Source organism: Meriones unguiculatus, chromosome 1, assembly GCF_030254825.1.
Source record: "Meriones unguiculatus strain TT.TT164.6M chromosome 1, Bangor_MerUng_6.1, whole genome shotgun sequence".
NCBI lineage: Eukaryota > Metazoa > Chordata > Mammalia > Rodentia > Muridae > Meriones > Meriones unguiculatus.
This window is the reverse complement of record NC_083349.1, coordinates 192,171,678-192,187,485: the sequence shown is the minus strand read 5'-3', so window position 1 is coordinate 192,187,485 and position 15,808 is coordinate 192,171,678. Positions and strand designations below refer to the sequence as shown.

Below are 15,808 nucleotides of genomic sequence, written 5' to 3'. Positions count from 1 at the left end.
CTAACCACCGAGTCACCGCAGGACCATGCCCTTCATGGGCGTTACCCTCTGCCCGGCCCACGGCCAGGCTCACCACCCCTTTCTTTACCTCCAGCTGGTCCCTTCTGATCTCAGCCGCTTCCCCCTGGAAGACGTAGATCTTTTTGTGCTGGACCAGTTGCAGTGGGGACAGGGGGCCCTCCAGGGCAATGGTCACTTGTAGGATGGTGTCCGTGTGCACTGGGCCTGCTGCCACAGAGAGGGCCACGGTGTCCTGGGGGCTCAGGCTGCCGTTGTGGCTGTAGAGAATGGCCCCATCCAGCAAGTCCCGTTGGGAGAAGGAGGTGACTGGCTGGCCATCTCGGAGCAGCTGCCCCCAGTGAGGGCCAGCTGTCACGTGGTAGTGGACCTCATTTCCACTTCGGATATCCAGGTTGGTGTCCAGGTGGAGCACAGCTGTGTCAATGGTGCCCTGGCCCCCTTGAGGGACCACGAGGCTAGAACTGTTGGCCACGCGAACATAGGGCTCCGAGGCCTGCACCTCCAGCATGGCAGTGGCCTGGTGTTGCCCGTCAGACACCTGCAGCTGGAGCCAGCCATGGTCGGCCCCGGAGTGCACGAATAGGACTTGCTTCTTCCTGAGATCCTCTTGGGTGAAGCGGTAGATGGGCCGCGTGGGCTCCTCCATAGCCACGATGCTGCCGAAGAGGAGGTCCTTGCGGGTCAGCACTAGCTGGGAGTCGGTGAAGCCTGAGTCGGCATCACTGAAGGCCACATCCTCGGTAGTCAGCAGCCGCTGCCCACCCCGGGCCACATGGAAGACCCTGCTGACGGTCTGCACGGGGGCATGGTCGTTCACAGGCTGGATGGCCACCCGGAAGACACCGCGCACCTCCTCCCAGGCCATGTCGCCGCTGCCCTCGCCCTGGCGTGTGGCCACAAACGGGATATCGTCCTCTGTGGTCTCGGAGTCATCATGCTGGTAGACCAGCCGGCCATGCAGCAGGTCGTCATTGGTAAAGGATGTCACTGGGGTGGCCTTACCCTTAGGCTCCCTCCAGGCCAACCTGCCGTGGTGGGGCTGCTCCACCACCTCATAGAGATAGCTGGCACTGTTGAGGCTCTTGACAAAGAGGTGGTCAGCGGACAGGACCCCCTCCCCTCCCTCGGGCACCACGAGAAGGACGTTGGTGAGGACAGGGGCATTTGGGTCACCGCCGATGTGGATGGGGAAGGTGTAGAGCGGGGAGAAATGCGGCGGAGACGTGACACGGAAGCGGAAGGAGTCATCAGCTGCCTCAGAGGTCCGAGTGGTGGCCCTGTAGGTCACACGACCGGCCTGCAGGTCACTCTGGGTAAAGCTCTGGCCGTCTGACAGCCTGGAACCCTGGAGCAGCAGGTTGCCTTTCCTGGGGGCCTGAACCAACTCATAGTGGAAGGTGTGAGGGTGTGGGCCCGCCTCCCCCTCCTCCAGGGCAGCCTCTAGGTGGGCGGGGCTGAGGGTCTCCTGATGGGGGCTCTGCGTCTGCAGAGGCTCGAGCTGCAGCATCCACACCGTGGCCCTCTGGATGGTCACCGGGAAGGACAGGTTGCTCAGGGTCTCCTGGCCCACCTGCACCTCCAAGGTCAGGTCCTCCACGGTATCTTGCGCGTGGTGTCGCGGGTCGGTGCTCAGGTACCGCACCCGGCCTTGCTCCACGTCGCGCTGGTGGAACGCCAGCGTGTCCCACCACTCGGTGCCCTCCACCCCCCCGGCCCCCTGCTTCTGCAGCTCCCCGAACCGCAGGGTGCCGGAGACTCGGAACAGCACACTCACGTCCTGCCCGACGGCGTTCGTTTCTACGGACAGGTTGGCGGGTAAGATGGGCGCGGCAGAGCCCTGGGCCAGGCGCAGCCCCGTGCTGTGGTGGACCTGTATGGCCGGCCGGACAGCCACCACCTTCAGCGTGGCTGGCGCACTGGCCTGCATCCCGTCGCTGACCCGGAAGGTCAGGTCCTGAGCGGGCCCGCCGCGGTGGACGTAGACTATGCTGCCGGCCTCCAGGTCCCGGCAGGAAAACTCAGTGGCTGGCTCCCCGGGCTGGTCGCGGTGCTCCACGGGGACGCTGGTGGCGGCACCGAGGAGCTGGATGGTGAGGCCCTCACAGGCAGAGTCTGGATCGTAGGTCTGGAAAATCTCGGGTCCCAGGGGCTTCTGTGTGTGTTCCAGGATCACCATGAGGCTGCCGTGCGGGAAGATGACCCGCGGCGGGTCGTTGACAGGGTTTACCTGGATGGGTAGGATGTAACTCTGGCCTCTCCGCAGGCAGGAGGGCACGGGCGCCCGGGCGGTCACCGACACCTCCAGCATCAGCTGGTCAGAGGTGTCCTCGGAGCCGTCGTGGACAAAGCGGGCCTTGCGGTTCACCACGTCCAACAGCGTGAACATTTTCCGAGTCTGCGCTCCCGGGATGTCCAGCTCCAGCTCGCCGTGGCGGGCGCCCTGGCTCACGCTGAACAGGACCTGGGACTTGCGCAGCTCCGCCTCCGTCAGGTCCAGCGTGGGCTGCACGTGTCGCCACTCCAGCCAGGCGGCGCCGCCCTCGGCCACCACCAGTGGGCTGATGGTGAGCAGCTGGGTGAAGTTCGCGAAGACGGGAGGCAGTCCTGGCTCGGGGACGCACGGCTCTGGCAGCTCCACGGCCGGCCAGGCTCCCGGCGCCAGGGTGGAGAAGGTCTCGTATGGGCCGTAGGCTTCCTCCTCGTACTCCTCTTCCTCCGGCCTACAGCCCGCTGCCATGTCGCGGGTCAGCCAGGCGTCCCGGAGGCCGAGCCTTCTGCCGTTCACGCTGAAATCCTCCAGGCAGCCGACCAGGGAGATGTTGGCGCCCCCTGGCGCCAGCCCCAGGCGGTGTTCCTGGAGGTGGCGAGAGGCCTCTGGGCCCAGCCCCCCCAGGAGGAGACTGCCGCGCGGCTCCAGGTAGCTGAGGACCCCGCGGTTGAAGGTGCGCGTCGGGTACTGGTCCACGGAGATCTCCAGCCGGTGGACATCTATGTGTACGCTGACCTCGTGGGGCTGCCCATCGGCCACGGGCACGCTGTTTCGGAGCAGCATGGTGCCTTGGCCCTTTTCAACCACGGCCCGCAAGTGGCCCTCAAATATGTCCACGTAGATAAAGTTGCCGCGCTGGTCGCCCGCTTGGAAGGCCAGGGGGGCTTGCTGGCTCCGCGTGGTGAGTGTGAACTCCAGGGTGCCCTCCTCCTGAGTGTTCCAGGCCGGGAAGGCAGCCAGGGAGCGGGGTCCAGAGAAGCCCAGGCCCACATCCTCCCCAGCAGAGAACTCTTCGGCACAGCCTTCAGGAACGCCCGGGGTCAGTGGGCGGAGGAGGTTGCGGCCGTTGAGAATGGCCGAATGGAGGCAGCCCCGCAGCGGCCGGCTGATTCCCTTCAGGTACGGCAGGTCAAGGCTTCCGGGGGCGCCCACGAAGACCCCGTAGGGGACCTCGAGGCGGGCTTCCGGGACCGGGGCGGAGGTGTTCAGGAGCCCGTCCACAGACAGCACAGCCCAGCTGTTGGCGACAGTGAGCACCACGGTGTGGGGGGCAGAGTCGCTCAGCACTGTGTCGGCCGGGGTCTGCAGCCTCAGCTCCTTCTGTCCCAGGACAAGTCTGACCTGAAGAGAGACAGGGAGATGAGGGCTGGCTCGGGGGAGGCTCTGCTTGAGGGAGGCTCTGTCTACGCCACACTGGGCACAGCGGGACGAGGCCAAGGGCTTTCCACAGCACCAGCCTCCCCTCCCTACTGTTTCGCTTGTCTCTAAGCGCGGACCAAAGTGAAGTAGTAGGTGTGACTCAGACACTGTCCCTGACCCTAAAAAGTCACACAGAGCCATGTTCTCCACTGAAGCAGGACTTTGCACAGTCTTCTCTTCCTCTCTTTCCTTGGGTGAGCCGTGGCAGGAAAACCTACTGTGGATTCTAGAAAAATGACTCCTGGGGGAGCAATGGGCCCTCTGGAATCCCTGATGAAGCCCCTTAGGAGGGAAAATAGTCTGTGTTTTCTTCTTAAAGATTCATCTGCTTGTGTGTGTGTGTGTGTGTGTGTGTGTATGTATATGTGTGTATATGTGAGTGTATGTGTGTGTATATTTGTGTGAGTGTATGTGTGTGCACGTGTGTGTATATTTGTGTGGGTGAGTGTGTGTGCATGTGTGTGCCTGTGTGTGTGTGTGTACATGTGTAGGCCCGTGTGGAGGTCAGAGGAGAGCTCTGAGGAGTCAGTTCCCTCCTGCCCCTTTGTGGGTTCTGGGATTGAGCTCAGGCCATGAGGCCTGCGCAGGCGAGCATCTGCCCACTGGGCCACCTCGCCGGCATGGATGCTCTGGCCTGAGGACCTAGCAGACACCAGAACTGGAGTGGGTGGCGGCAGTACAAGCCCGCAGGAATCCAAGCATGGAGTCTCTGTGGGGCTGTGGACAGCACTGTATCTGCTGCATCATGCCTGGGCTCAAAGTGACACCTTGTGGCAGTGAGGAGCCATGGCAGCCGGAGGGATGGCACCACATATCTCCCCTGCCCCCTGCGGCCGCAGTAGGCACGCAATGGGCCATGAAAGCAGATGGGTCCGAGCCTAAGACCCTGGGTTCCTAAAGGCTCTATGATTGTGGGAAGATCCTAGGCAGAGCCAAGGGACTCTTGGCTGACAAAATTAACCTAAAGAGTGGACTAAGAACACAAGAGGGTGTTGGCAGGTGGAAAGGGCACTATTAACATCACAGATTGTACCACCACATCACAGGGGAGCCTAGGGGGAAGGGGAGCCCCCGTGGAGGCACTTTGGTCCAGGTGAGTAGCACAGGGAATCTCCCTGGGAGAGGGAACACGCCTCACACACAGATGTCAAGGAGAGAAGACTGGTCAGGCACGGGAAGAGAAGCACAGGCAGGGGTGATAGCGAGGAAAGCCTGCTAATGAGATACGGTGAAAGGGGGACGCAGGAGGCACTTCGGCTCCCAGTCCAGGCAGCCCACTAGGGCCTGTGAGGGGAGGTAAGACTGGAGACAGTTGGCAGGCAGAAACATTGTGCCAGGAACTCACTCTCTCCGGGCCATTGCTGTCCACCTACAGCAGAGAGACCAGCACCCGAGGGCAGAGGTGACTTGTATGAGCCTCGCCCGAAGGGAGGCATTCTAACTAGAGGAAGGATCCCTAGCCCTGTTCCCAGCAGCCCCACTCACCTGCAGGCGGCCAGAGTGGAGCTGAAGCAGGAGGTGGTCACCTTGGCCCGCTGCCAAGAGAAGCAGGCCCTCGGGCTGAGACGTGGAGAAGTGCAGCAGCAAGTCTACTCTGGTCAGGGCCGTGGGCACGGGCACCTCCAGGTGGTTCTCCCCAAAGAAGGAGGCTGCCGAGAGAGGGGGCTGTGGTCAAGGTCAGGTTCCTGCTAGGAGGAGGCCAGGTACCAAAGAGATCTGCAGCTGGGCTGTGGGAGGGGTTCCCAGCATGGCCATGGCTCTGTGTGGTGCTGCCCAGAGTCCAGTGTTAGGAACCCAGTCTCCTCGGGTTCCTGAAGCTACAGGTTTCCACCACCTCTGGGCCTCAGAGAACGTCCATCCCGGCTCTGGTCTCTCCCTATCTTGTCTTGATCATCTGGTGTGGTGGGCACAGTCCCCAGGAAGAGTTCTGGGGTGGAGGACGGTGAAGGCTGGTCCCCAATCACATTCCGCCCTAGAGTGGGCTCCTCATGCCCCTTGCCAGGACCACATTTCCTCTCTGTGGCTGGCCGTGGCAGAGGTGGTGCCTGACGGTGGTGCACGGGCAGGTAATTTCTACTCTTAGGCTCTTTGCCTAGTGCCTATGAGGGTGGGGTGGGGTGGGCTGGGTCGGGTTATGCTCAGAGTCTGCCAAGGAACAAAGGCCCTCAGGCCAGATGGAAAGCACGTGCAGTGTCAGACTTAAAATGGGCCAAGGCTTCCTCCATGACTCTGAGATTGCTTCCTGCTGCAGCACTATGGCCACATCCGGCCTCTCTAAGGAGCCAGGGAAGACAGCAGCGGAGTTTCCCTTCCTCAGCGCAAGCCAGGGCTGACTGATCTGAGCACAGGCCGGGGACGGATCACGAGTCTGCCAGCGGACCAGAGAGGGACTCCTCTGCAGCTGATACGGTCTGCCCAGGGTTAGTGACCACATCCAGGCTCCCTGGGACCACACTGAGAACCTCCTCCTCTGAAGCAGCCTCGGCCCTCCTCCAGGCAGTTTCCTAAGCTTAGCTTTCCTCTGTCTCCAGCCGGACACACCATTTCTGGTCCTTTCTTGTGGTGACCTAGCACTGGGGAAAGAGCACAGGAGGAGAAGAGAATGCTCATCCCGTCAGGCCTCTCTGAAGGGGTCAGTCAGGCTGACGGCCTTGATAAAGATCGGCCAGTGTTGGGCCCCGGGCCAGCCTGAGCCAGCTGACATCCGCCTGAGAAAGCAGCATCAGCCACTGCAGGGGCCTGCGTCTTTTCTGCCCCGGGAGGGATGGCCAGGAAAGATAATTCTGTTCTCAGGGCTGAGCTGACATCCTCTCTGGTGGCCCCTGAGTTAAAAGGATAGAGTGAGCACAGAGCCACCTGGCCAGGTGTGGCCGGCAGGCTCTGCAGGCCCAGCACATCCCGTGGGGGGGAACTTCAGCCCGAGACAGTAGCTCGCAGTAGGTGCTTGTGATGGCCAAACCAGGGCAGCCGCAGAACAATGGGTGGAGCACGAAGCCCCCGCAGGATGGAGCCACCACCCCGGTGGGCTGGAGCGGCCTGCAGCAGCTGTCCAGAGCCGGGCAGTAAAGCTTCAGGGACTTGGGGAGCCCCGTGCTGTTGCCCACCCAGAGAATATTTATGTCTCACAAACGGGGCTGGGCTGCCCACCACCCACAAGGAAGGGGGCGCTCTCCCACGCACACTCCCCTGCACAGGAGGTGTGTTAACTTCCCAGGTCTCAGACTGAGGCATGGCCCTGACCACTGAGCCACCTGCCTCTGCTCCTTTCCCACAGGAGAGAGCAGCAGCCTGTTTGGCTAATTGGGAGGGTGGCAGGAAGCAGAGGTACTTTCCAGGGAGCTGGGGGTCTGAATGAGCCCATTGAGGGAGCGGGCCCTGCTGCTTCCTGTGTGGAGAGGCGCTCACACTGGCTGCCTTGTGTGGCTGGAGTGTGCAGGCCAGGCAGCCCCCTTGTCTGGACAGAGGCCTCTGAAGCCAAGCTGGCTGGGGCTTTGGAAACTCTGACAGCACACCCCCTCACCTCTGTACACTTAGCCCTTCTGATAGGCTGCATCCAGAATTGCTGTCATCAGGTAGGGGCAGCTGGAGAGGGGCTTCAGATACAAAGAGGGTGCAGGATGGAGAAATAACAAGCCAGAAGTCAATCCCAGAGGACTTCCCGGAGGAGGTGAGAGTGGCATAAAGCATCACAGAGGAAGGAGAATAAATGATCTCAGGGACAAGGATCAGTGAAAGGCTGTTAGAGAGGCATAGATCCTTCTGGGTAGGGCAGTGGTGGCCTCGGATCCCACACCTCCCAGTGGCTCTAGATAACTTATAAGCAGAGAGGGTTAGTGGAGCGGGCTGAGGGAGGCGGGTTGTGGTGGTAGCGTGTATAGGCCAAGCCCTCTGTGTGGGAGGGGCAAATGCCCCCGGCTCTGGGAGAGGAGCTGGGGCTGAGGAAAGGCTGCCTGCTGCCTGTGTGGGCTTTTTTATTTTTATTTTTCTGGCAGAGGAAGGTCACAGGTGAGTGTCCAGGGCTACGCAGATGTGCATGAGCGTGAGTGTGTGGGTGGGTGCTGGGCTGTCTTTGGGGTTTGTGTAAGGCCATGTGTTTGTGTATACGCACAAGGGCCCAGAGCTGTTAAGACAGAGGAGCGATTGTGCCCAGCCCGGCCTGCCTCCCTTGCCTGCCTGCCATTACTTGGACGGGCCTGGCTCCCTCAAAGAGGCGTGTGTTCCTGGAGGGCTGCCGCCCCTCCCGCCCTGGAGTTCTGCTGAAGGTGGGGAGGCCTCGTGGCTTCCCGCCCTTCCTCTCAGGAACAGGGAGCCGCTGTCTGGGCCCAGGGTGGGGTGGCTCCATGCTTTTCCCGAGACCCAGGCTTGGGACACAGAGAGAGTTAGTGTCCTGCCATGCGAACCCCTTTCACAGGTGGTCAAGGGAAGCTTGGGTCACCGCAGCTAGCCAGCCTTCACAGTCCCCGGATGGTGCTGGTAGCTCCGGGGTCCCTGGGGTGGCAGTCCTGGGCAGTGTGGCCATGGGATTTGGTCCCTGCGTAAGGCTGAGGCCTCCATCTCCCCACTTAGTTTTTTGGGGCCTCACATGCGGTTGAGGTTGCCCACCAGCTCTGTATCACCTTCGTAGGGTTCTGTGTGCACTGGACTCTGCCTGCCTGGCTGGCAGCAAGGCTTCCAGTTTAGACGCTTTTCCTAGGCCTGGGGTGGGGGCGCTGCTGTAGACCCAGCTCCCCACAAGCCCCCAAACTGTGTGCAAGCCAACTGTCTTTCTGTCCTGTTTCTCAGTATCACTGTTTTGACTCGGCCTTGCCCCCTGCCCCACCTCTGCCCTCTGATGCTCCCCCACCTTCCCCTCATTTCTTTCCCCCCATTTTTGTCTTCCCCCACACCCATCTTCCTGTAACTAAGAGTGCAACTCCCGTCCTAGGATGTCCTAGAGAGCCAGGCCTTTGGCTACCCCTGTCCTGGGTGCCCACCCCTGGAGAACAGATTCCACAATAGCAAAGTTCTCTGTAGCTGGCTCCATGTAGGGGCGACCGGGGAGACTCTTGGTCTCAGAAGGGTAAAGTTGAGGTCTCAGCTCAGCCACCAGCTAACCCTTACCCCAGCCCGCCCATAGCACACCCTACCCCCCGGCAGTGAACCCCCACGAGTTCCATGCTACCCCTCAGAGCCCGGGCAGCCGGGCTAGCCCCCACAGCTGGCTTGCGTCATGGGTAGAGGCAGCATTCCTGGTTGTCTGCCGTCGCCTGACTTTATAAGGGAGAAAGCGGGAGCCCGGAGCTGTTGGGCAGGATGGGCAGTAGGAGTGCTTGCTGCCCAGCTGAGAGCGGGGGGAGGGGGGCCCTGGGTATGCGAGCATGGGGGTGATGCCTAATGCTGCTGCAAGAGAGGTAGACACAGAGGGAACCATTTCACCCATCGCCATCCATCCGCACACACACACACGTACATACACACTCACGTATGGGCACACACGCACATACTCACATACACGCACACACATACACATACATGCTCACACTTGTACGAATGCACGTGAGTGTGCGTGCATGGAAAAGGAGAGCCGGCAAAAGATACTGAAAATGAGACATAGTGATCCGGCCTCACAAAGACTAAACTCAAGAGACATGGACTAGAGTTAGGGAGGGAGCGGGGAAGCCAAGGGAGACAGAAGGCAGGGGCCTAGTGCTGTGGCAGGAGTGAGGGGGGTCCAGTCAGCCGGGAGGAAGAGGATCCTGCCCTGGGGGAGTGGACAGCACCTTCTACTGCAGCCTGTGGGGCTTGGCATCGGGGTGGTATATCCTGGTTCCAGGTCTGAGCAGGCAGGGTGAGGTTTTCAAGGGAGTCTCGGGCTGCGGGGTAGATTCCTGGGAGGGCTGAGGCAGGGCTGAAGGGCTCTCTGTCTACCATGATGGGTGTGAGGGCTCACCTGCAGCTGAATACAGCCTCTGTGAGAGCGATGGGCCAAGTGCCCTGCCCGAGCCACCACGGAGCTCTCCCTGAGCTCACCCAGCCTCAGGCCAGTTTTCCTCCCCTGGACCTCCAAGGACTCCCTCTCCTTTCTCCACCAGAGTTCTGCCCTCAAGCCAGGGAAACCTGAAAGAGACTAGGGGTGGCCAGAATCTGTAGGCTGGTGTCCTGGGCACTGCCTCTCCCTGTTCTGGGCTCAGGGAGCAAAGTGACACACTGACAAAAGCAGCCCACAGAGTCCCCACAGGCTTGAGTAGCCAGTGTGTGTGTGTGTGTGTGTGTGTGTGTGTGTTGGATCAGCATACCTGGATCGTATGTGAAGGTGAGAATGGGTTCAGTGACGATGCTGGGTACTGGGTTCAAGGACCGTTATAACTGTGTTCTGGATCCTGGCTGGCCAGGACTGAAGGATAATCTACCATACCTGCCCCATCCTTAGACCCCTTGGCAAGAGAAAATCTACCTGGTGGGCCTAGTTGGGGGCTCTCTGCTCCCCCAAGTCTGCTCCCCACATGCCCTCCATCAACACATCCTACCCCTGCAAGGCCAGGCTATCACCCTGTGCCAGACCATCATCCTCCCTCACCTCTGTTTCTCTGAAGGTCTGAAAGGGAAGGTGAACAGATCCAGGTCAGGCCACAGGGACAGCAAACAGCCTTCATAGGTGTGACAGCTGGGGCTGCCAGCTGAGGCCACACCTCAGTGCTGAGAGCTGCCCCATGCCTGGGGACTGACTACACACTATTCAGGCTCTCCAGCCATCCTCACCAGAGTCCAGCCTTCCCAGCCATTCGAGCAACAGGAGACCAACATCGCCCGGGATTGGAAGTCAGAGCCGCCCTCCCTCTCAGGAGACAAGACCTCGTCCAGGGCAGCACTGGACCACCAAGCACTGTGAGATTCACAGGCAGACGCCTCCAAGAATGAACACCAGAGGACTTCTGGACTCAGGATCGTCTACCTCCCCTCATCCCAAGAACTTCAGGGCCACAAGAGTCATCCTCGGACCTTGACTCTCTCTTTCACTTTTTGTTCCCCGAAAGCCCAAAAAGGCCAGAACAGAACTTAGTTTTCTTGTTCTTTTTGCCTGAGCTCTGGCTGTGGCACTGGCCTTACTACTGGTCTTCCAAAAACTACCATCAGCCAGCCATGCCTAGGGGCAATTGCTAAGGATGACTTCCAAAGGAGAGGGGTCCAGATGAGTGAGTGCTCCTGGAGAGAGCAGGAAGAGGCTGCTAGATGCCCTGTGAGCTCTGTAGGGGCATGGCTGGTATCCTGGGCTTCCAGCCACACACCCCAACTCTGGGGCTATGTGGGGCACAGAGGAAGAAGGGGGAAAATGAGAGGTTTTGATGGAACCCATCGCCTGGAGTCCACCCAGGCTGGAGGCTGGGGCAGGGAGGAAGCAAGCCTCAATGAAGTCTTTGTGGAGCTCGGCTGCTCCCCTGCCCCAGGCTATGAGGGTGGAACCAGTGTGGTGGGGAGCAATTCCAAGAGGCTTTTCTCTGCCTTATAATTTTCCTCCTAGTTCAGATGGGTGGGTTTCCAGGCTTTTTTCCACATTCCCTATCCCTGGCTGGCCAGGACCTAGGAGGTAGGAGATTCCCATCACTGGTGGGCCCAGGCTGGGATAATGTTACTGGCACAAAAGAGGGAAAAAAAGGATCCTCCCCAGCCCTATTAGGACTCTACAGACTTGTCCCACCTTACAAATGAAGACACTGAGGCTTCGCAAGAGCATTTACACAAGAGGTTCAGAGGGACAGAGGCCAGGCTGGGTGCTATGTGCGTGTACACAGAAGTGGTGGCTGAAGCACGTGGGTCGGAAGCGGAGCATCTGCACTGGCTGCGGTGGGAGGAGGGTGTGAGGGCTGGCGTCTTGCCTGGGGAAGACACACTTTTTCCCTTCTTGTCCCCCTGAGGCTCCCTCTGTCAGGGTCGGGTGGAAGTGGGCGGGGCGGAGGGCCGGAGGGAACGCATCTGCTTTGGCTGGCAGGGTAGGCCTGGCTTCTCCTGGAGCAGCTGCGGGTGGGCTTCTGGGAGCTGCCAGGAGAGGGAGGGGCTGGCAAGGGGTGGCCCGGTCTTCTCAGAAGCCAGCGATGAAGTGCCAGTCCTGTCCACTGGTGCCTTGGAGGTTAGGGAAGGTGGGAAATGGGGGTGGGGGCCTAGGAGCTAGGCAGGGTGGGAAGCTACTCTGAGGGTGTCTGCTGGGCCAAGCCCTCTCCCAGTCGGGGCTCGAATGTCAGTGTCCCCTTAGTGCCACATAGGAGTCATGAGAAGGGGGTATTGTCACAGAGCTGTTGGGAGGGTGTCTTAGGGCTTCCTCTCCTGGAAGGCTGGGCTTGGAGATCGTGAGTGGTGTGAGCTGGCATAGCAAGCAATGACTGTGGGCCTGGACAGTGCTGAGCTTAAAGCCTGGTGGCACTGTGTGTGCAGAACAGACCGTGTTCCTTAAAGTCTCACGTCTAGCATTTGGGGAAGAGGGGGAGACCTGGAGCTAGATTAGGGGTCATCTGCTTCCTAAAACACACACAGGCAGGCAGGCAGACAGAAACACACACACACACACCTCAACTCAGGGACATGGGCTCTTAATTTTCTCTGGCCTTGGTCCTCTCATCTGTAAAAGAAGTCTTAGATGAGGGGAACAATCCTCATTCAGGCCAGCCCAGACAGTGATAGGGAGATATGATGACCAAAGTAGATCCTGAGGTTCAGCTTGGCCTTCTAGTTGGAAGCCTGCGTGCGTGCGTGTGTTAGAGCCAATCAGGGCCTTGCTCATACTAAGCATGTGCTTTACCCATGAGCAACACCCCCACATGTTAGAAGCTCTTCAGGGTCGGACCCAGGCTTAAGTCCCTGCCTAGGGCACTTGTACATCCACAAGCTCCGTGGAAGTGTAGCTGCGGGAAGCATCCGTAGTTAGCCGAGTGGAAATCAAAAGGAGGTGGCATTTGGCCCTTTCAAGAATTTTCTTTTTAAAAACTTTGATGATGATGATGATGATGTGTATGGGTGTTTGCCTGCATGTATGTTTGGGCACTGCATGCACGCAGTCCCTGTGGAGGCCAAAAGAGGGTGTCACATGCACTGGAAATGGGGTTGTGGCCAGTTGTGATTGGCATGTGGGTGCTGGAAATCAGACGCAGGTCCTCCTGAAGAGCAGCCAGCGCTCCTAAGGTCTGAGACATCTCTCCAGTCCTGAGTTTTCTATCAAGGAGGTCTGTCTCACATTGGCAGAGTAGCAAAACATCCCCCGGGCCAGTGCTCAGCCTCAGGAGTCTGTGGCTACAGGCTTGAGCCCAGAAGTCACAGAGCCTCTGCATACAGCCTGAGGCAAATCCTGCCTTCGGTTAGGCTCACTGAGCTAACCCATTGGTGCCCACTGAGCTTTCCTGCTGCCCGTGGCTCCCAGGAGCTAAGCCTTACTCTTGCCACAGTGGACCTACTTTTTCTTTTCCAGCCTCAGGCATGGATGGCCTCTTCTGCTGGGCCCTCAGGCCTACTGCCAGTGGCCTTGGCTATCGGGGACAGGAACCCACATGTCCATCCCCACTCATAGCAAACAAGGTCACCTTGCCCCAACCTCTTCACCGGCCCAGATCACGTCCCACTATGCAGCCACTATAGTCAGAAACCCAAGTTCTTCTAGATCCACTCCTTCCTCCTTCCTCATACTCAAGGGATATCCATTCACTCTTCATCCTGCCTCAAAATTCTCACACAAATTAATCTCTCTTCCCACTCTGCCATCCGATAAGGCAGATCACTACCATCCTGTGTCCGCCTTAGTTAACTTCCTGCCTTCCACTGCAAGCAACAGTAGCCACAGTTAAACTGGTTTGCCCAGCATCCTCCCTTGCCTGGAAGCTTTTGGTGGCTCTCCATCCCACAATCAGGCTCCCAACCCGAAGCCAAAAGTGGAAGGCCCTGGGTGACCTTGCTCCTGTCCACAGCGTTTCCCCTCATCTCCCTTGAAATTTCCAGGCAACAGCTTTGCTGGACTTTAGGCTTTTTATGCCCAAATCTAGCCAATAAGTATGCTCTGTTTTGGATCCAGCTCTTCTCTTTCTGTAAGGACAGGCCTGTCTCATAGGCATGGCACCCTTCTTTCACTTGGGGTGCAAAGACATTTCAGCTGTGGCTTGGGGAGTTGTGCTGCACTGCAAGTCTCAGGTGAAAGACTGACATTGTGTGATGGAGTGAGATGGGGTTGGATGTATAAAGGTTGGCCCCTAGCTGGTCCAGGTAGCACCTTGGAGATTGCCGTGTCTCAACCCCCCGACTCCACTTCCTTTCTAGCCCTACTAACCATCTAAGGGGCTTGGACACAGTGATTGAGGAGAGGTGGGAGATTGCTTTTCTGGCCATGGTGACCCAGTCTGATGCTTGTTTTTAGAGAAAATAGACTGTGAGCCCCTATTTATAGCTAGAAGCATAACCACAGACAGAGGATAGGGTTTGAAGTTGTGCAGGCTCCTGCTCCAGCAGGGCTCAAGGAGGGGCCATTCCCAGGCCCCCTCCCCACCCCCAGGCTCTAAGGAATTGCTTGTGGGATCCTGACATTCCCTGGGACAGGATGTAGCCTATGCTTTGGGCTAGGGGACCGGGCAATGAAGGGTGAAGGTAATGGAAAATTTCTCTCGGGATTATTGGTCTCCAGGGCCCAGACTCCCATTGTGGGGATGGGTGGGTGTGGGTCTATTCTGTCTACTGAGAAGCCAGAAGAGGGCCTTGAGGTGCCAGCAGTGGAGGGAACACTTCAGACTGTCACCCAAACTGGGTAACAAAATGACATAAAGAAGGAGCAGGGCCAGAGTGGGGAAAGGCAGAGATGCGAAACCAGCGATGGGGAGGGAGGACACGGAGAGACAGAAAAGAGCCTGGGAGAGAGATGGGGAGACCATGAGGGAGACTGCAGCCTCATGGGTCTGTAAGCAGGGGCAGGTGGGAGCAACAGGGAGTCTTCGGGTGCTCAATGCCCAGTGTAGGGCCCGACCTGGAACCAAATAGGCAATAGCTGGCATTCCTATTACTGTCTGTGGCCTACAAGACAGGCCTTCCCGTTCATCCCTAGATGCTGCGCTTGGAGACCCCTCTCCCGGCATTCTTGCTGTGTAAGCCTAGGCCTGGTGGAGTGCAATAAAATGCTGGCGGTAAGGCAGAGCCTTCGGGGCCAGTTCCAGAGTGAGCTTCCTAGGCCCGAGGGGTTCACAAGCCAAATCCACCTGCTCCCAGTCACTGTACGATGTTGCTGGTTTCTGTGCTATTGGGGCTACGGGCTGACTGTAGCCTGGGCATGTGTCATACAGCCAGAGCCACAACCGGTGACTCAGACAGTTAAAAAAGGAGCAGTCCCAAGCAGTGACTCAACTGGCTCTGGAAGGGTTGGGTGGGTCTGGCTGGGACAGAATGGGGTGGTCTGAGTTTATTTTTGGCAGGGTGGGGCCAGGCTAGGGGGTGGAAGATGGGAACCGGGGGTGGAGGGAAGCTCTCATTCTGGGAGAGCCCTAGGGTCTGGGGATAACTTTGGGAAGTGATTTCCCAATGCCAGGGAACACTGGCTCACCGGTGCCCTTAAGCCCCACGGAGGGTCCAACCCATCCTACTGTGTGGCCCAGGATAAGCAGATAGCTAGAAGCTGAGCCCCTGCCCTGTTCCTACACACCAGGGTCAGATATTTCAACTGGCACATAGCAAGCGTGGGATCAAGTTCCCTATCCCCAGATTGCCACTAGTTGGAGGAAGAAGCCTCCATCTCAGGCCCTACTTCTAGAAGGGCTCAGCTGGGCTACAGATGGGCAGCCAGAAGCACCCGGGCCCCAGATGCCTGGAGAAAGAAACAGCCAGGGACAGGCGCTTGGATTCTATTAGCACATCCGGGGAGCTGGCCCGGGCCTTCCCAGAATGCTATGGGGTGGTGGTAGAGGTGTCCACACAGTAGGATCTCAACTTGGAGGCTTAGACTCTGGATAGTCCTTCATCCCAAGGATTCCTCTAGGGTCATAGTGCTAGGCTTCTCACCCTGTAGCCATCTCTGGAAATTCACTTCTCGTGTGTCCTCACTGGACTCACGCATGGACACCACCAACATCACATCCCAGAGACGTCTTTTCAAGTTCTCTCAGC

At 58.8% G+C, this 15,808-nt stretch overlaps 1 protein-coding gene across 1 annotated transcript in view; it reads right to left on the bottom strand.

The window, feature by feature from the left end:
- Cspg4 (chondroitin sulfate proteoglycan 4) overlaps nucleotides 1–15,808 on the bottom strand; it is a 34,296-nt gene that overhangs the window by 10,982 nt on the left and 7,506 nt on the right. The window contains exons 2-3 of the mRNA XM_021633554.2: nucleotides 5,195–5,358; nucleotides 89–3,631 (exon numbers count right to left, since the gene is read on the bottom strand). Of these exons, the coding sequence (XP_021489229.1) occupies nucleotides 89–3,631; nucleotides 5,195–5,358 (3,707 nt within the window). The remainder of the gene's footprint in view (nucleotides 1–88; nucleotides 3,632–5,194; nucleotides 5,359–15,808) is intronic.